General features: G+C 44.7%; 1 protein-coding gene across 2 annotated transcripts in view; it reads left to right on the forward strand.

Annotated features, from left to right (window-relative positions):
* The window catches only part of LOC129697820 (interleukin-13 receptor subunit alpha-2-like), a 59,406-nt gene that overhangs the window by 30,234 nt on the left and 7,676 nt on the right, over window positions 1-21,496 (forward strand). For both annotated transcript variants that reach the window (XM_055636455.1, XM_055636454.1), the window contains exons 2-8: window positions 2,297-2,420; window positions 10,970-11,127; window positions 14,019-14,157; window positions 15,044-15,164; window positions 15,257-15,435; window positions 16,526-16,665; window positions 20,003-20,144. In XM_055636455.1, coding sequence (XP_055492430.1) covers window positions 2,354-2,420; window positions 10,970-11,127; window positions 14,019-14,157; window positions 15,044-15,164; window positions 15,257-15,435; window positions 16,526-16,665; window positions 20,003-20,144 — 946 coding nt within the window. In that variant the 5' untranslated portion in view covers window positions 2,297-2,353. The remainder of the gene's footprint in view (window positions 1-2,296; window positions 2,421-10,969; window positions 11,128-14,018; window positions 14,158-15,043; window positions 15,165-15,256; window positions 15,436-16,525; window positions 16,666-20,002; window positions 20,145-21,496) is intronic.

The raw sequence follows: 21,496 nt of genomic DNA on the forward strand, positions 1-21,496 counted from the left end.
CACATTCCTCACTGTGATGGAAGGAGAAATAAAGTTCAAGTCCTTCCCTTAGTTCTTCCTCGGTCATGGGCTTCGAGCCCCTGTTGACGGGACATTGTAAATGGATCGATTGTAAATGGACGCATTGTCTTTCTGTTGACTGGTTAGCACGCAACAAAAGCTTTTCACTGTACCTCAGTACACGTGACGATAATCAAAAATGATATGGAACGCAGAACATAGAAAAGGGTGGTGAATCTCGTCAAGTCAAGTCTATTTGTCACATACACATACGAGATGGGCAGTGAAATGAAAAGTGGCAATGCTCGCGGACTTTGTGCAAAAAGGCAAACACACAAACAACCAAACAAACTACAAACAGAATGGAACAGAATCACATATTCTTTTACATATTAAATATTGTGGGCGGAAGGAAAAAGGGAAAAAAAACGAGCAAATTATTTTTTTAAAAGCAGTAGAGTGGTACAGTAAAAGTTAGTCCCTGGTGAGATAGGAATTTACAGTCCTAATGGCCTCTGGGAAGAAACTCCTTCTCAACCTCACAGCATGGCAACGGAGGCGTTTACCTCTTCTGAGGTAATTCAAATCATTGCCACAGAAGGCTGTGGATGCCGACAATGGATATTTTTAAGATGTGGATCGGCAGATTATTGATTAGAACAGGTGTCAGGGGTTATGGGGAGAAGGCAGGAGAATGGGGTTAGGAGGGAAAGACAAATCGGCCATGATCGAATGGTTGAGTAGACTAGAAGGGTCGAATAGCCTAATTATGCTCCTACAACTTATGACCTTATGAAAAGTACAGCACAGAAACGGGCATATAAGTACTAAACATGATGCCAGGTAAATTAATCTCATCCGTTTATGCTTGGTCAGTACACCCCCTCCCCCATCATAGACCCTGCATATACATGTGCTTGTCTGAAACCCTCTTTAAGTGATTCAAAGAGTTTGCCCCCAGGGTGAGAGGGGTCAGAGATTGTGCCTCAGGATGTACATCCTCTGTCGTTCCTTTTTGACTGTAGAGTCAATATGACGTCATTGGGCCAAACAGACCTTCCTTTCAGTCTGCAGATATTCGGTGATTTTATTTTGTAATAATCACTTGGTCTGTAAAACTGGATTGCAGAAAACGACACACGCTGCTCATATTCAAACGCAAAAGGCCATAAGTTTAAAGTGAAAGTGAGCAAAGTTGAAAGGAGATGTGCAGGGCACACTGGAACACACTGTCAGGGATGGTGGTGGAGGCAAGTATGATATCGCCGTTAAAGAGGCTTTCCTGCAAGTCCCTGTGCAGAACTGTAATAGACTGCTGACAATGCCATCTTTCACGTGAGATTTCAGTATGACCTACTTACTAATTAAGATTCAGATTCAGATTCAGATTCAGATTCAATTTTAATTGTCATTGTCAGTGTACAGTACAGAGACAACGAAATGCATTTAGCATCTCCCTTGAAGAGCGACATAGCAAATGATTTGAATAAAAAATAAATAATAAATAATAAGTGTCCGGGGGGGGGTGATTGGCAGTCACCGAGGTACGTTGTTTAGTAGAGTGACAGCCGCCGGAAAGAAGCTGTTCCTCGACCTGCTGGTTGGGCAACGGAGAGACCTGTAGCGCCTCCCGGATGGTAGGAGGGTAAACAGTCCATGGTTGGGGTGAGAGCAGTCCTTGGCGATGCTGAGCGCCCTCCGCAGACAGCGCTTGCTTTGGACAGACTCAATGGAGGGGAGCGTGGAACCGGTGATGCGTTGGGCAATTTTCACCACCCTCTGCAGTGCCTTCCGGTCGGAGACAGAGCAGTTGCCATACCATACTGTGATGCAGTTGGTAAGGATGCTCTCGATGGTGCAGCGGTAGAAGTTCACCAGGATCTGAGGAGACAGATGGACCTTCTTCAGTCTCCTCAGGAAGAAGAGACGCTGATGAGCCTTCTTGATCAGAGTAGAGGTATTGTGGGTCCAAGAGAGGTCATCGGAGATGTTGACTCCCAGGAACCTGAAGCTAGAAACACGTTCCACCTCCGTCCCGTTAATGTGGATGGGGGTGTGCGTGCCGCCTCTGGACTTCCTGAAGTCTACAATGAGCTCCTTGGTCTTCTTGGAGTTGGGCCAGGTTGTTGTCAGCGCACCATGCTGCTAAGTGCTGGGCCTCCTCCCTGTAGGCCAGCTCATCGTTGTTGCTGATGAGGCCAATCACCGTTGTATCATCTGCATACTTGATGAGCCAGTTTAACAACAATCTGTGTCTTAAATTTAATAACATGGTTTTATTTTATTTTATTTTCAGAGCTTTTCATTACCCAAATTGTCATTTCTGAACTGACAGTATTGCCCGATCTCCATCATGCTCCTTCTAATTGCTTATCTTGCGATCTTCTTTGCATTATCAAATGGTTCAAGTGACAATCGTAGTAAGTATTGATCGTTTATTTAATACAAGGTTTGTTTGCCTGTCTTGTTCGAGCCAAGTTTCACCATTTGTTTAATCTTGTTTGTACATACATAGTCATAGGTTCATAGAGACTTACCGCATGGAAATAGGCCCTTCGGCCCAACTTGTCCACACCGGCCAACAGGTCTCATCTACACTAGTCCCACCTGCTTGCGTTTGGCCCATATCCCTCTAGACCTGTCTTATCCATGTACCTGTCTAAATATTTCTTAAACACTGCGATAGTACCAGCCTCAAATACCTCCTCTGGCAACTTACATACATCCGCCACCATTTGTGAAGAAAAAATACCCCTCAGGTTCTATTAAATTGATCACCCCTCACCTGAAACCTAAGTCCTCTGGTTCTCAATTCTTGCTGTTGAGGGAGTGCAGCGTAGGTTTACAAGGTTAATTCCCAGGATGGCGGGACTGTCATATGCTGAGAGAATGGAGCGGCTGGGCTTGTACACTCTGGAGTTTAGAAGGATGAGAGGGAACCTTGTTGAAATATATAGGATTGTTAAGGGTTTGGACATGCCAAAGGCAGGATACATGTTCCCAATGTTGGGGGGGGGGGGGGGAGGGGGGGTGTCCAGAACCAGGGGCCACAGTTTAAGAATTAGGAGTAAGCCATTTAGAACGGAGATGAGGAAACACTTTTTCTCACAGAGAGTTGTGAGTCTGTGGAATTCTCTGCCTCAGAGGGCGGTGGAGGCCAGTTCTCTGGATACTTTCAAGGGAGAGCTAGACAGGGCTCTTAAAGATAGCGGAGTCAGGGTGATATGGGGTGAAGGCAGGAACGGGGTACTGATGATCAGCCATGATCACATTGAATGGCGGTGCTGGCTCGAGGGGCCGAATGGCCTACTCCTGAACCTATTGTCTATTGTCAACTCCCCTACTCTTGACACGAGAATCTGTGCATCTACCCGATCTATTCCTCTCATGATTTTTGTACACCTCAACAAGATAATTCCTTGATACTCAGTTCTAGTTTTTTAATATTTACTTGCCACAGAGTAAGTAGATTTTGGACATATATTAAAAGTGGTGATGTACGTTATTATGTCTGCCACTAATTGATAAGGAAGGGTGGTAGGGCCAAACTGAGGATGGAGAACTATTGGCAACCCTTTATATGTTGAAACAGCTGATAACTTATGATGAACAGCGTAGGTTTTGGAGGGTCAAATCCAACCGGAAAAAGTTAAAATGGAAAGAGCTCTTTCGGCCCAGGTAGGAAACTAAATGAGACATATCCCCGTTCTACTATCCCCAACCTGATTCATCTGCCAAACATCCTCTCCTTCACTGGATCCACGTTTCACTTGCTCGCTCCTACCCCATCCCTTCCCACCATCTCTTTCTACCACCTATCTCCCCCCACCCCCCCCCCCACCCCCCCACCCCACCCCCCCCCCCCCCCCCCATCCATCAGTCTGAATGAGGGTCCTGACCCCAAATCTCCCCCCATCACCCCAGTCTGTAGACGGGTTTCGGCCCGAAACGTTGCCCATTCTCTTCGCTCCATAGATGTTGCTGCACCCGCTGAGTTTCTCCAGCACTTTTGTCTACCCAAAATCTCACCTGGTTCTTGATTCCCTCACTCTGAGTAAAAGACTCGGTGCTTTCACACTATCTATTCCCCTCATAATTTTTTAATGTATCTCAATAAGATCACTTTCAGCCTCCAGCACTCCAAAGCCAGAGCCTGCCCAACCTGGCTTGACAGTTCAGGCCCTCGACTCCTACCAACATTCATATAAATGTTCTCTGCACCCTTAATGACAGCTTAATGATCATATAACCATATAACCATATAACCATATAACCATATAACAATTACAGCACGGAAACAGGCCATCTCGACCCTTCTAGTCCGTGCCAAACACGTATTCTCCCCTAGTCCCATACACCTGCGTTCAGACCATAACCCTCCATACCTTTCCCGTCCATATAACTATCCAATTTATTTTTAAATGATAAAAACGAACCTGCCTCCACCACCTTTACTGGAAGCTCATTCCACACATCCACTACTCTCTGAGTAAAGAAGTTCCCCCTCATGTTACCCCTAAACTTCTGTCCCTTAATTCTCAAGTCATGTCCCCTTGTTTGATCACTTTCTATATCTCAGGAGTCACCTTATCTATTCCACATATGGTTCTATACACCTCTAAGATCACTACTCAGCTACCTATGCCTCAACAATACAGTTCTAGCCTCTCTCTATGGCACAGATGGAGCACTGGTAGCTTATTGCAAAAAAAAACAAACACTGGGTCAACTAGAACCTTATTTTGATTCATTATTATCATCGCTTGAGAAACAGCACCTCATTCTTCGCATGGGTAGTTTACACTCCAGCGGTATGAACATTGACTTCTCTGACTACAGATAGCCCTTGCTTTCTCTCTCCATCCCCTCCCCCTTCCCAGTTCACCCCCCAGTCTTACTGTCTCCGCCTACATTCTATCTTTGCCCCCCCCCCCCAACATCAGTCTGTAGAAGGGTCTCGACCCGAAACGTCGCCCATCCCCTCTCTCCAGAGATGCGGCCTCACCTGCTGAGTTACACCAGCATTTTTGTGTCTACCTTCGAACAGTTAATGCTGATCTCCTGAGTGTGACTTTGGTGCTGCTTTTACATTCTCAGGTGACAAGATTACAGAGAAACTTGATGAACAGTAAAACTAAGTCTTGTTTACAGAATGGAGATTACAGAAAGAATTAATTAGGAAACAATGTGTAGATTACAGACGAAAATGATTATCCACAAGTTTAACTTAGTTGACCAAAAAGTAGATCCACTTTTCTGTTACAAGGATTGGTGCACACTATAACATAATCAATTAAATTCCTGTAACTGGTGGGTCACCACTTCTGCCTCCCTTATCTCTATGTTTAGGCGTTGTCTGCGGTTCCCTGTCACTACACTAGCACAATCCACAACCCCGTTTACTTGCATGCGCTAATGGGTCAAGTAAAGGGCGTTCACGTCACGGCCCTGCTTCCACCAATCTTTCCACCACCACCACGCACAAGAAGCAGAGGAAGTAACAAGACAGACACCATTGTATGCAGATGCCGAGAAGTGTGGCCAGCTCTGGCTGAACAACTTCTAATCTTGTGTGTGGACACGATATGAAGAGGAAACACGCACTTTTACTTCCCCTGCAACAAGTGGTCTGATAACAAGGGGCAAGAAACTGTTTGTGAATCGGGTGGTACGTGTCTTCAGCCCAACAGGAGAGGGGAGAACAGGGAGTAAGTGATTATTTAGGCTGCTTCCCCAAGTCAACATGGTTTAGTTTAGTTTAGAGATACAGTGTGGAAACAGGCCTTTCAGTCCGCACCGACCAGCGATCCTCGCTCACTTATGCCCCTGTCCCACTTAGGAAACCTGAACGGAAACCTCTGGAGACTTTGCGCCCCACCCAAGGTTTCCGTGCGGTTCCAGGAGGTTGTAGGTGGTTGCCGGAGGTTGCAGGTAGTGGAAGCAGGTAGGGAGACTGACAAAAACCTCCGGGAACCGCACGGAAACCTTGGGTGGGGCGCAAAGTCTCCACAGGTTTCCGTTCAGGTTTCCTAAGTGGGACAGGGGCATAACACTAGACACCTACACACGCTAGGGACAATTTACATTTATACCAAGCCAGTTAACCTACAAACCTATCCTTCCTTTGGAGTGTGGGAAGATCGCGGAGAAAACCCACACGGTCATGGGGAGAAAGTGCAAACTCCGCACAGACAGCAGCCGTGGATGGGATTGAACCCCAAAATCTGGTGCAGTAAGCTCTGGAAGGCCAGCAAATCTACCGCTGCACCACCGTGCCGTGTAGATGGAATTAACGGGACAGGGGAGTGGGACGGGTAGTGGGGTAGCACGAGGTTGTTTGTGCGTAGAATGGCCTACATCCACAACTGGCGTACCATGACATGCAGGTGCAGCAGGCAGTGAAGAAAGCGAATGGTATGTTAGCATTCATAGCAAAAGGATTTGAGTATAGGAGCAGGGAGGTTCTACTGCAGTTGTACAGGGTCTTGGTGAGACCACACCTGGAGTATTGCGTACAGTTTTGGTCTCCTAATCTGAGTAAAGACATTTGTGCCATAGAGGGAGAACAGAGAAGGTTCACCAAACTGATTCCTGGGATGGCAGGACTTTCATATGAAGAAAGACTGGATAGACTCGGCTTGTAATCACTAGAATTTAGAAGATTGAGGGGGGAACTTATAGAAACTTACAAAATTCTTTAGGGGTTGGACAGGCTAGATGCAGGAAGATTGTTCCCGATGTTGGGGGGAAGTCCAGAACAAGGGGTCCCAGCTTAACGATAAGGGGGAAGTCATTTAGGGCCGAAATGAGAATTTTTTTTTTCACACAGAGAGTGGTGAATCTCTGGAATTCTCTGCCACAGAAGGTAGTTGAGGTCAGTTTATTGGCTAAGAGGGAGTTAGATGTGGGCTTTGTGGCTAAAGGGATGAAGGGGTATGGAGAGAAGACAGGTAGAAACATAGAAATTAGGTGCAGGAGTAGGCCATTCGACCCTTCGAGCCTGCACCGCCATTCAATATGATCATGGCTGATCATCCAACTCAGTATCCCGTACCTGCCTTCTCTCCATACCCCCTGATCCCCTTAGCCAGAAGGGCCACATCTAACTCCCTCTTAAATATAGCCAATGAACTGGCCTCAACTACCCTCTGTGGCAGAGAGTTCCAGAGATTCACCACTCTCTGTGTGAAAAAAGTTCTTCTCATCTTGGTGTTAAAGGATATCCCCCTTATCCTTAAGCTGTGACCCCTTGTCCTGGACTTCCCCAACATCGGGAACAATCTTCCTGCATCTAGCCTGTCCAACCCCTTAAGAATTTTGTAAGTACAGAAGGTACAGGATACTGAGTTGGATGATCAGCCATGATCATATTGAATGGTGGTGCAGGCTCGAGGGGCCGAATGGCCTCGTCCTGCACCTATTTTCTATGTTTCTATGTTTCTCCACAATTTCTTGCGGACATCGGCAATTTGTGTTCAACCTTGCCGAACAACATGACCTATTTCTGATGACATTGATCAAAGGTACACTATTGTCCAAGATAACAGAAGAAGCACTTTTAGACTTTATACTTTAGAGATACAGCGTGCAACCACAGAGTCCACATGATCAAGTGATCATCCCGTGCCTTAGCACTATACCACATTATAGACAACTCCAAATTCCCAGAAGCCGATTAACCAACAAACCTATACGTCTTTGGAACGTGGAAGGAAACCGGAGCACCCGCAGTGAACCCATATTAACACAGGGAGAACGTACAAACTCCATAAGTAAGCATGCAGGTTCAGCAGGCAGTAAAAAAAAACAAATGGCATGTTGGCATGGTGGCCTTCATAGCGAGAGGATTTGAGTATAGGAGCAAGGAGGTCCTACTGCAGTTGTACAGGGCCCTGGTGAGACTGCACCTGGAGTGTTGTCTGCAGTCTTGGTCTCCTAATTTGAGGAAGGACATTCTTGTTATTGAGGGAGTGCAGTGTTGGTTCATCAGGTTAATTCCCGGGATGGCGGGACTGACATATGATGAAATAATGGGTCAACTGGGCTTGTATTCACTGGAATTTAGAAGGATGAGAGGGATCCGAAAGAAACCTGTAAAATTATTAAGGCATTGGACAAGCAGGAGGCAGGAAACATGTTCCCGATGTTAGGGAAGTCCAGAACCAGGGGTCACAGTTTAAGAATAAGGGGTAGGCAATTTAGAACTGATGAGGAAAAACTTTTTCACACAGAGAGTTGCGAATTTGTGGAATTCTATGCCACAGAAGGCAGTGGGAGCCAATTCACTGGATGTATTCAAAAGAGAGTTAGAAATAGCTCTTAGGGTTAATGGAACCAAGGGATATGGTGAAAAAGCAGGATAAAAACAGGATAGTGACTGGATGATCAGCCATGATCATATTGAATGGTGGTGCTTGCTCGAAGGACCGAATGGCCTACTCCTGCACCTACTTTCTATCTTTGTATGTTTCTATGTTTCTATAAAGACAGCACCTAAAGTCATGTTCGAACCCGGTTCTCTGGCGCTGTAAGGCAGCAAATATACCGCTGCGCTATCATGCCGCCAACTCTCAAATGAACGTGAACAATCTATTCACATGACAGGTAGATCATTTAGGCAACACAGTGACACAGTGGTAGAGTTCGATCCTGACTACGGGTGCTGTCTGTGTGGAGTTTGTACGTTCTCCCTGTGACCTGCATGGGTTTTCTCCGGGATCTCCGGTTTCCTTTCACACTCCAAAGACGTACAGGTTTGGAGGTTAATTGGCTCAGTATAATTGTAAATTGTCCCTAGCGTTTGTGTGCAGTGATCACTGGTCAGCGCGGACTCGGTGGGCCGAATGGCCTGTTTCCACGCTATATCTCTAAACTAAACTAAACTAAACTAAACTAAACTAAACTAATCTAAGCAGATAGGGGTAGACACAAAATGCTGCAGTAACTCAGCGGGTGAGGCAGCATCTATGAAAAGAAGAAATTGGCGACGTTTCGGGTCAAGACCCTTCTTCAGCCTGATGTCAGGGGAGGGGGAGGGACAAAGAAAGAATGTAGGTGGAGAATGTAGGATGAGTGGGAGAACTGGGAAGGGGGAGGGGATGGAGGGAGAAAGCAGGGGCTACCTGAAGTTAGAGAAGTCAATGTTCATACCGCTGGGGTGTAAACTACCCAGGCGAAATTTGAGGTGCTGTTCCTCCAATTTGCGCTGGGCCTCACCATGGCAATTGAAGAGGTCCAGGGCAGAAAGATCAGATTGGGAATGGGAGGGGGAGTTGAAGTGCTGGGCCACCGGGAGATCAGCTTGATTAATGTGACTGAGCGGAGGTGGTCGGCTTGTACTTGCTAGAAGCACGCTAGACTTTAGAAGATTGAGGGGGGATCTTACAGACACTTACAAAATTCTTAAGGGGTTGGACTGGCTAAATGCAGGAAGATTGTTCCCGATGTCGGGGAAGTCCAGAACAAGGGGTCACAGTTTAAGGATAAGGGGGAAATCTTTTAGGACCGAGAGTAAAAAAAAATATTCACACAGAGAGTGGTGAATCTCTGGAATTCTCTGCCACAGAAGTTGAGGCCAGTTCATTTAAGAGGGAGTTAGATGTGGCCCTTGTGGCTAAAGGGATCAGGGGGTATGGAGAGAAGGCAGGTACAGGATACTGAGTTGGATGATCAGCCATGATCATATTGAATGGCGGTGCAGGCTCGAAGGGCCGAATGGCCTACTCCTGCACCTATTTTTCTATGTTTCTATGTTTCAGCGAAACAATCGCCAAGCTGATGGGGCCTCAATTCTCATGTCGGCCATGACTAATAAGGCTGCATTTTCTGGAACTACACCCTATAAAAATGCCACCATTGAAAATGATTATCTGGAACATGCCAAAGCTAACTTTTGACTGGAAACAGAAGTAATGTTAGTGTGAACAGCAGGAACTAGGAGATGTACTTTGCAGATTAATGTAGATAAACAGATAGATATTGTATCCGCTGTAAGGTCAAGATAGGGAAATGGTAACATTAAGAAAACATATGCTTTGCGGGTTTAGCTTGTGAACAAAAAGTGTGAGAATGAATGTTGAAATGTACCATGTCACAACAGAATGAAATGTTGATAAGGCTTAAAATAAGACTGGGTTGAGAACATTCAACTGAGGCCGCTCTCAAGGCTAATTGAGCAACCCCACAAATCCTTTCACTGACGTCTGGAGCAGGTCACACGTTCTTGCTTGTAGTATTCTTCCTACCAGGGTGTAAGGTTCACTGTACAAAACCTCAATGCAAACTCATTTCACAAGTTAGAGGAGGTGAATTAGGCCATTTGTTCCATCGAGTCTCCTCTGCCATTCAATCATGGCTGATCTGTACCTCCTACTCCCATTGTCCTGCCTTCTCCCCATAACCCTTGACCCTGGTCCTAATCAAGAATTTGTCCATCTCTGCCTTAAAAATATCCACTGACTTGGCCTCCACAGCCCTCCGTGGCAATGAGTTCCATAGATTAACTACCCTCCAACTAAAGAAGTTCCTCCTCACCTCCTTTCTAAAAGAGCGCCTTTTAATTCAGAGGCTATGACCTCTGGTCCTAGACTCTCCCACCAGTGGAAACGTCTTAAATTGCATAAGCCTTGCTGATACTTGTATATAGACCCATGCTGTCACGGGGAGAACGTGCAAACTCCAGACAGACAGCACCCGTAGTCAGGATCGAACCCGGGTTTCTTGCGTTACAAGGCAGCAACTCTACCGCTGTGCCACCATGCTGACTGCTGTTGAGTTAACCTTTCATGTTACTTTTGTTGTTGGCTGTGTATTTGTGTCTGAATTTCCCTGAGGGGATCAATAAAGTATTTATTATTATTAGTATTATTTATTATTATTATTATTATTATTATTATTATTATTATTATTATTATTATTATTATTATTATTATTATTAACAAACCATTGCCATTTATTCTTTTGTAAATAGCTGATCTAAATCCACCGACAAACTTCAGGATTGTGGACATGCAGCTTGGAGAACTAAAGTTCGCATGGGACAGTAACCTCAATAAAGAGACAATTAATCAATTTAAAGTTAAATATATATTTACAGTGAAATACTTTGATGCTGCCCAGTGGGAAAGTGTAAGTGCAATATCAACTCTTGCTGTTTTTCCTGCTAAAACCCAATTGGTACATTTCACTGATTCTTTGGATAGACTTGGATATGGTTTGGATGTGGAGTGGATGTGGAGAGGATGTTTCCACTAGTGGGAGAGTTTAGGACTAGAGGTCATAGCCTCAGAATTAAAAGACCTTCCTTTCGGAAGGAGATGAGGAGGAATTTCTTTAGAGGATGGTGAATCTATGGAATCCATTGCCACAGAAGGCTGTGGAGGCCAAGTCAATGGATATTTTTAAGGCAGAGATAGATAGATTCTTGATTGGTATGAGTATCAGGTGTTATGGGGGAAGGCAGGAGAATGGGGTTAGGAGGGAGAGATAGATCAGCCATGATTAAATGGTGGAGTAGACTTGATGGGCCGAATAGCCCAATTCTGCTCCTATCACTTTTGACCTTATTACCTTTGTGCCACAAATTAGCAGAACCATTGGCTTATAAGGCACAAGAGGAGACTTTAGATTTTGGAGATACAACGTGGAAACAGGACCATCGGCCCACCTAGTTTGCGCCGACTAGCGATCACAGCATACACTAGCATTATCTAAAACACTAGGGGCGATTTACAATTTACAGAAGCCAATTAGCCTGTAAAACTGTACGTCTTGGTGGTGTGGATGGAAACCGGAGCACCCGGAGAAAGCAAATGCAGGTCATGGGGAGAATGTACGAACTCCATACAGTCAGCACCCATAATTAGGATCGATCCCGGGACCCTGGCGCTGTGAGGCAGCAACTCTACCGCTGCACCACCGTGCTGCTCAGAGATGGTTCAGCCTCTTGCCTCTTGGCTGACCAAGAAAGACCGAACTTGGCTAGTCCCACATCCCAGCCAAGGGATTGTAGCTTCTAAGTTACGGAGGTTTGTGGGGATCACTCAAGATATTGGGAATGTATCTCCTACTTTAACAGTTTACTTGGATATGTGGAACAATATTTGGTGGAAGAGAATAAGTACTTATTGTTCCTTCCTGAGGGAATGGTGAGGCATTTTCAGGTAAACAATATGTCTATTGACAAGGAACTGCAGGTGATGGTTTACACAAAAAAAAAGACATAAAGTGCTGGAGTAACTAGCCTGGTTAGGCAGCATTCATGGAGAACATGGACAGGTGATGTTTTGAGCCGGGACCCTTCTTTGGACAGGTCGTTCATCAGACGGGTCCTGACACGAGATGCTACCTATACATCCGTGATATAGACCTGGGGTTTTGTCCCTGTGGAATTTTCATTTTCCTTTGACAGCGTGCATTTTCTCCGGGAGCTCCGGTTTCCTTCTATCTCACAAAGACGTGTAGGTTTGTAGGTTAATTGGTCTCTGCACCTTGCCCCTAGTGTCTGGGGAATGCATGAGATATTGGGATAATGTACAAATGGTGTGAATTGGTGATGATTGGGCGGTATGGACACGGTGGGCCCGTTTCTATGCTATATCAACCAATCAATCAATCAATCAATCAATCAAGCAATCAATCAATCAATCAATCAATCAATCAATCAATCAATCAATCAATTTCATCGCAAAGAGGGTTAAATGGGATCTGAGCCTTCGACTAAATAATCTTTCTTTCCATTTATTCCTTTGTTGGATGTGTTCATTGCTGGGAGCAAGAGCAATTTTTGTCCATCTATAATCGATCTGAACTGAGAAGGTATATCTGAGAAATATCAAAGGATATCTTTAAGGCAGCGATAGATAGATTCTTGATTAGTACATGCGTCAGGGGTTATGGGAAGAAGGCAGAAGAATGGGTTTAGGAGGGAGGGATAGATCAACCATGATTGAATGGTGGAGAAGACTTTATGGGCCGAATGGCCTAATTCTGCTCCAATTACTTATCACCTTAGAATGCTGTCAACCACATAGAGGCCAAGGTTCAATCCTGACTGTAGGTGCTGTCTGAACGGAGTTTGTACATTCTCCCTGTTACCATGTGAGTTTTTTTCCGGGAGCTCCGGTTTCCTCCCACTCCCCAAAGATATACAGGTTGGTAGGGTCAAGAGGCTCAGTATAATTATAAATCTTTTCTAGTGTGTGCAGGATAGTGTTGGTGTACGGAAATCGCTGGTCGGCGCGGACCCGTTAGCCTGAGCGCCTCTTTCCCGCTCTGTAGCTAATCTGAGGAAAGACATTCTTGCCATAGAGGGAGTACAGAGAAGCTTCACCAGACTGATTCCTGGGATGTCTGGACTTTCATATGAAGAAAGACTGGATAGACTCGGCTTGTACTCGCTAGAATTTAGAAGCTTGAGGGGGTTGGACAGGTTAGATGCAGGAAGATTATTCCCGATGTTGGGGAAGTCCAGGACAAGGGGTCCCAGTTTAAGGATAAGGGGGAAATCTTTTAGGACCGAGATGAGAAAATCATTTTTCACACAGAGAGTGGTGAATCTCTGGAATTCTCTGCCACAGAAGGTAGTTGAGGCCAGTTCATTGGCTATATTTAAGAGGGAGTTAGATTTGGCCCTTGAGGCTACAGGGATCGGGGGGTATGGAGAGAAGGCAGGTACAGGATACTGAGTTGGATGATCAGCCATGATCATATTGAATGGCGGTGCAGGCTCGATGGGCCGAATGGCCTCTACTCCTGCACCTATTTTCTATGTTTCTATGTTTCTATGTATCTCTGAACTAAATTAAACTCCTCACCGTCTGCTGAGCCACCAGCCTGCCCAAGGTTCAAATCACCACGTGTCCCCAATTCTGGATGTTCCTGTGGCATAGCTTTGATTTCAAAGAATGCGATAGTAATATTCCTGTTACTTATCTGTCAGAATAAAAACGCATGTGAAAGGTGCTTAACAATATGTTGAAGGTTGATCTTCACACTAATTTTTCTATCTTGTGTCACAGGAAGTCAGACTAGATAAACCAAAGTACTACCACAATTTTGAATTACATAGGGGCGTTTCTGTACGAATTAAAAATGTGCCCACACAAGGCGTCAAATTCAAAGACAGCAACTGGACTGTAATGGAGATATCACCATCAGGTATGTTATGCATGAACATGCATCATCAATTCATAACATCATCAGTGATAGGAGCAGAATTAGGCCACCAAGTCGACTCCGCCATTCAATCATAGTTAATCTAACTCTCCCTCCTAACCCCACTCTCTTGCCTTCTCACATACTGTAAACCCTAACATCTGTACGAATCAAGAATCTATCTATCTCTGCCTTAAAAATGTCCATTGACTTGGCATCCTCAGCCATCTGCGGCACTGAATTCCACAGATTCCCCACCCTCTGACAAAAGAAATTCCTCCTCATCTCCTTCCTAAAGAGGCGTCCTTTTATTCAGAGTCTATGACCTCTGGTCCTTACTCTCCCACTAGTGGAAACATCTTTTCCACATCCACTCTATCCAGGCCTTTCTGTGGTTTGATATTATTGTTACATGAACCAAGATTTCCAGTGTACCAGTTTCTTCCCAGCTGTTATCAGGCAACTGAACCATCCTACCACAACCAGAGACCAGTGTTGAACTACTATCTACCTCTTTGGTGACGCTTGGAGTATCCTTGATCGGACTTTGCTGACTTTACCTTGCATGGGATATTATTCCCTTATAGAAAACACAGAAAATAGGTGCAGGAGTGGGCCATTCGGCCCTTCGAGCCTGCACCGCCATTCAATATGATCATGGCTGATATCAAATATGTTTACAAACTCATTGGAATCATGTATTGTTTTTCTGCTGACTGGTTAGCATGCACCAAAAGCTTTTCACTGTACCTCAGTCAATAAATTAAACTGAAACTGAACTGAATTGAACTAATGGGGTAAAAATCTTCCTTGATTATGCTGTTGGTACAGGATTAACGTTAATAATGAAATATGTTTGATCAATCTACTACTTGTACTATTGATACAGGTGATCCAGAAACATTAGTATCCAACTTTTCGTGTGTTCTGTACAACCACACGTTCATGAATTGTACATGGCGACCTGGAAAGAATGTTCCAACTGGTACACGTTATAAAATGTATTACAAGTAAGTATACAACATGAGTACACAATAGCTTAGAACACCACGTAGACTAGTGATAAATTCTTTCCACTAACTTTGAACCTATTCTCTCCAAGACAGGATGACGTCGATATAAAATGCACTCATTACTATACAGACTTGGATGGAAGACAAGGCTGTCATATTGGTGAAAACGGGATTGATCCCGAGGAGGAAGTCCTAATATGCATCAATGGATCAAATAATTCTTCACCAATTAGGCCCTATTACACGGAGGTTATTCCACAGCTTATTGGTATGATAAACATATGACTTTCGATTGATAATTGGGTAGCACGGTTTTGCAGCGGTAGAGTTGCTGCCTTCCAGTGCTTGCAGCACCAGAGACCCGGGTTCGATCCCGACTATGGGGCAGTCTGCACAGAGTTTGTACGTTCTCCCCATGACCTAAATGAGTTTTCTCTGAGATCTTCAGTTTCCTCCCACGTTGCAAAGACGTACAACTTTGTAGGTTAATTGGCTTGGTATTAATGTAAAATTGTCCCTAGTACGTGTTGGATACTGCAAATCATATCAAATCAAATCAACCTTTATTGTCATCTTGCAAAGCAACAGTTGTACAGTGCAAAATGAGAAGACGTTTCCCAGGGAATACTGGAGCATCGCACATGAAACTTAAAACATTTCACACATAATAACAATAAAAAACAATCCAGTCCCTGATGAAACAGTATAAATAGTTAAAAGCAAGTAAAACAGCAACATTAAAATACAGTAAAACCATTCCTTAAAATGCCCAGGGCAGCTGATTTGAGTGGCCAGTGCCAGAGTTATTATAATATCCGTGCAAAGCCGCAGAATCAGGTGACTGTGAGTACAGAGTGACTGTTTAGCAGCCTCACAGCCTGTGGCAGGAAGCTGTTTAGCAGACTGGTAGTCCGGGCTTTGATGCTACGGTATCTCTTGCCTGATGGCAGGAGATCTAGGTGTGTGTGGAGGGGGTGCAGTTTGTCCTTAGCTATTCTCAGAGCTTTTTTTCAGACAGCGGCTCTGGAACAGTTCTTGTACCGAGGGTAGGGAGACGCCAATGATCCTCTCTGCTCCACTCACTACCCTCTGCAGAGCCTTCCTGTCTGAGCAGTTGCAGTTGGAGTACCACGTGTTCATGCAGTACGTGAGTACAGACTCCACCGTGCCCCTGTAAAATGCCCTGAGGATGTTGGTGGGGAGTGAGAATGTGTGGGGATTGCTGGTCAGCACAGACTCGATGGGCCGAAGGGCCTGTTTCCACACTGTATCTCTGAACTAAACTAAATTAAAGACTAAACTAATTGCATTAAACAGTCAAGGGATTGGGAATATCTATTTCTGTTCTTGATTTTCAGAGAAATACAATCCGCCATTCAACGTTGAGGTCTCACCAGACCTAACTGTGACATGGGAGAAGCCTTCAGGTTACGATGTTAACGACCATTGCTTTGAATACCAGTTGCAACTCACGGAATTGGACGAGAATAACATTGAGGTAAAGTAGGCAAATCCATAAATGAGGAACAAGGAACCACAGGTGCTGGTTCACAGAACAAAGGCACAGTGCTGGAGTAACTCAGAGGATCAGGCAGAACATTGACCCTTCAAAACAGTCCCGACCCATCACGTCACCCATCCATGTTCTCCAGGGATGCCACTTGGCCCAAAGATAGACACAAAATGCTGGAGTAACTCAGCGGGACAGGCAGCATCTCTGGAGAGAAGGAATGGGTGACGTTTCGGGTCGAGGTCCTTCTTCGGACTGAAAGTCACGGGAAAGGGGAACGGGAGATATAGACGATGATGTAGAGAGATATCGAACAAATGAGTGAAAGATTTGCAAACAAGTAACGATGATAAAGGAAACAGAAATACGAAACAGGAAAACAAAATACTTGGGTCGAGAAGGGATGGAGGGAGAGGCGATGAAGTGGTTACTTGCAGTTAGGGAAATCAATATTGCTACATAGAAACATAGAAACATAGAAAGTAGGTGCGAGAGCAGACCACCAGGTCCATCGAGCCCGCATCGCCATTCGCTCATGGCTGAACACTAAACAGACACACTTACCCACAAACAGTAGACACAAGACACAGAACACAAGACACTACCCTCCCCTTTATACCGCTATCACCCCTCTCCACCCCAAGAACCTCGTGATCTCCTGGGGGAGGCAAAAAACCGGATAAAAACCCAGGTCCAATTCGGGAAAAAAATCCGGGAAATTCCTCTCCGACCCCAATCTAGGCGATCGACACTTGTCCAGGAGATCACTCAGGTCTTACTATACTAACCATACCTAGGTCCATATCCCTGCCCTCTCCCCGTAGCCCCTTATCCCCTTGGCAGCTAAAAAACCATCTATTTTAGTCTTAAATATATTTAAAGTTTCTGCCTCCACTGCTCCCTGGGGCAGTGAATTCCATAAATTAACCACCCTCTGGGTGAAGAAGTTCTTCCTCATCTCAGTTTTAAAAGAGCCCCCCCTTATTCTGCAACTATGTCCCCTAGTTCTAGTTTCCCCGATCATTGGGAACATCCTCGGTGCATCCACCCGATCAAGGCCCCTCACGATCTTATATGTTTCAATGAGATCGCCTCTCATTCTTCTAAACTCCAAAGAGTAGAGTTCCAGCCTACTTAACCTTTCCTCATATGTCAATCCCCTCATTGCAGGAATTAATCTTGTAAACCTTCGCTGCACTGCCTCCAGGGCTAGTACATCCTTTCTTAAGTATGGACCCCAGAACTGTACACAGTATTCCAAATGTGGTCTCACTAATACTGTGTACAGCTGCAGCAAGACCTCCGTGTTTTTATACTCAATCCCCCTAGCAATAAAGGCCAAAACTCCATTGTTTAAGAGGGAACTGCAGATGCTGGAGAATCGAAGGTTACACAGAAAAGCTGGAGAAACTCAGCGGGTGCAGCAGCATCTATGGAGCGAAGGAAATAGGCAACGTTTCGGGCCGAAACCCTTCTTCAGTTGGCCTTCCTGATTGCTTGCTGCACCTGCATACTAACTTTTACTACAACCTACTCAAGCAAAATATAAGATGCTGCTCCTCCAATTTGCATTTAGCCTCACTCTGACAATGGAGGGGACCTTGGACAGAACGGTCAGTGTGGGAATGGGAAGAGGAAATGAAAGTGTGTAGCAGCCGGGAGATCAGGTGGTCCCAGGCGGTCTGTGAGCGAAGGTGTTCAGTGAAATGTTCGCTCAGTCTACGTTTGGTCTCGCCGATGTAAAGAGTCCACATCTTGAACAACAGATGCTACCTGACCCGTTGAGTTACTCCAGCACGCCGTGTCTTTGTCCCACAAATTGGGACCAGGATATATCAATTCAGCCCCTCAAGTATACCTCCCCATTCCTTACGTTCATGCCTCTTTTGGCCTTCACATTCAATCTATCCACAATGACATTTCACTCCTCGCTTATTGAGAGACAATTTATACCTTATTAAAATAGAATGTATTTCACATTAAGAGAACGGAACAGTGGATTATATTAAAAGGCAGCAAAATATGAAGCTGCAATTTCAAAGGAATATTTTCCGTTATCCTAATTTTCTGCCTTTGTCTCAATCCATACTGTCAACTAGTAATATATTAGACAGTTGTAAATTGGAACTGCCTAGAATTCAAGGCACAGAAACAAGCCATTGGACCTATCTGATCAATGCTGGTGTTTCTATCCATTTCCAAATCTCTCTTTCTCCATATTTTATCTCGCCCTATCACTTTATTTCTCACATGTACCGAGACATGAAATGCATTTTTGTATGCAGTTTAGTGCAAGTATCACTATTCATCAGCACTTAGATACATCTTAGATAAGCATCTCAGATACAGCACAAGCATACCGCGGTAGAACACTCTGTATAGTATACACTCTGAACAGTATACAGAGTCGCCAGTTTGGCACCATTTTCAGGTCCAAGTTGTCTTGGTTCTTTTCTTGTTGTATGACCAGAAACAAAATTTTGTTTGAACTTCATTTGAGGCTCAAATGACAATAAATAATCGTATAATTGTATAATAATTGTATAATAGGCCATTCGGCCCTTCGAGCCTGCACCGCCATTCAATATGATCATGGCTGATCATCCAACTCAATATCCCATACCTGCCTTCTCTCCATACCCCCTGATCCCTTTAGCCACAAGGACCACATATGTGGCAATCATAAACCAATACCAATATTATGTTGACATTATGTCTAAACCACCTAGTGAACGGCCTAAACTACCTATAGAATGGCAGCAGTAAAGTTGCTGTCTTACAGCTCCAGAGACTATGGTTCGATCCTGACGACAGGTGCTGTCTGTACTGCCCCCCTGTGACCGCGTGGGTTTTCTCCGGGTGCTCCGGTTTCCTCCCACATTCCAAAGACGTGCAGGTTTCTAGGTAAATTGGCCTCTGCGATTTGTCTCCAGTATGTAGGACGGAACTAGTATAGGGGTGATCGCTGGTCAGCGTAAACTCGGTGGGCCAATGGGCCTGCTTCCACGCTGTATCTCTAAACTCGAAAATCTCTAGAGTAGCAAGTTACACAGTCAAACAATTCACCTGGTTAAAACCTCCCATCTTGTAGATTTCAATTTATCGACCCTCGGACTACGTTTCCATTGACATTAGTGGCTTATATCTTGCACTCAATGTTATTCCCTTATCATGTATCTGTACACTGTTTATGGCTCGATCGTCATCATTTGTTGTCAATCCACTGACTGGTTGTCACGCAACAAAATCTTTTCACTGTACCTCGATACACGTGACAGTACACTGAACTAAAAATACTGTGACTAATTGTTTCACTTTCTTTCAGATATTACATGTTATAGGCCACACCAACTTTGCCCTCATTAATGCCAACTCTTTGAAGCGTTTCTCAGTGAAAGTGCGAATGATGATGAAAAAGTGCAGGGAAAGCAAGTATTGGAGTGACTGGAGCAATGAAGCATTTTTCGGTAAGGTTTCGTTCTTCAACCACAGTCTATCATGACACCCAAACCTGTGTTCTTCCTTTTTTAACCATCATTAGAGATTTCGAAGCACTGGCACTTTCCATCATTAATGCCAGGAATAATATTTATTGAAACTTCACCGAAACTAACCAAAGGCTTGGCTGGAGTGGATGTGGAGAGGATATTTCCACTAGTTGAGAGTCTAGGACCAGAGATCATCGCCCCAGAATCTAAAGATACATCCTTTTATTCTAAGGCTGTGCTGTCTGGTCCTAGACACTCCATCTACTTCTACCAAATTGTTTTATTGGCTCTTCAAAAGTAAAACGTTTGGATTATTGTAGAACAATTTTTTGGCAAAAGGCATTAAGGGGTCAATATGTTCATAAAGAGCAGAATTAGGCCATTCGGCCCATCAAATCAACACTGTCATTCAATGTTGGCTGATCTATCCCTCACTCTCAACCTCATTCTCCTGCCTTTGCCCCCCATAAAGAATCAAACAATAGGATTGCAGCATCACAGGGGGCTGTTGAGTTCATCATTTCTGTCTATCCTTTGAAACAATTGTTGGTCATTATTCACTATCTCCAGCTATTTTTAATATTGGCCAATATTGGTTTGACTTATAATATTTGCCAATTGCCATGTAGGGAAGGGAGGGAGCAAGAGAAGGTTTCAGTCATCAGATAAAGCATGTTGGAAATGATTATCGATAAAAATGCAGCCTGAAGAAGGGACTTGACCCGAAACGTCACCTAACCATGTTCTCCAGGGTTGTTGCCTAAAGTCCCTGTCCTACTTAGGAAACCTGAACGGAAACCTCTGGAGACTTTGCGCCCCACCCAAGGTAGTGGAAGGTCTTACCAAGGTAGTGTAAGGTAGTGGGAGGTCTTACCTTCCACCACCTGCAACCTCCGGCAACCACCTGCAACCTCCGGCAACCACCTTCAACTAGCATCGCAACCGCAACCTCCGGCAACCACCTTCAACTGGAATCGCAACTGGTTTAGACTAAAAAATTACCGATTTTTCAAACGGCAACCTATTTTTTGTCGCGGCCAGTTTTGAATTTTTTGAAATAATCACCGGAACATAGGAAAAGTGGAAACCACTTTCGACCATTAGGGAGACTGACAAAAACCTCCGGGAACTGCACGGAAACCTTGGGTGGGGCGCAAAGTCTCCAAAGGTTTCCGTTCAGGTTTCCTAAGTGGGACAGGGGCTTAACTCACTGAGTTACGCCAGCATTTTGTGTCCTCAAGCATGATGTTTGATGGATGTAGCCATAGATTTTACACTAGTTTGCAACATGTAGCCTACAACAGCCTAAACCAGTTTAGCACTTTTACAAA

Source organism: Leucoraja erinacea, chromosome 6 (genome assembly GCF_028641065.1).
Source record: "Leucoraja erinacea ecotype New England chromosome 6, Leri_hhj_1, whole genome shotgun sequence".
In the NCBI taxonomy this organism is placed as follows: domain Eukaryota; kingdom Metazoa; phylum Chordata; class Chondrichthyes; order Rajiformes; family Rajidae; genus Leucoraja; species Leucoraja erinaceus.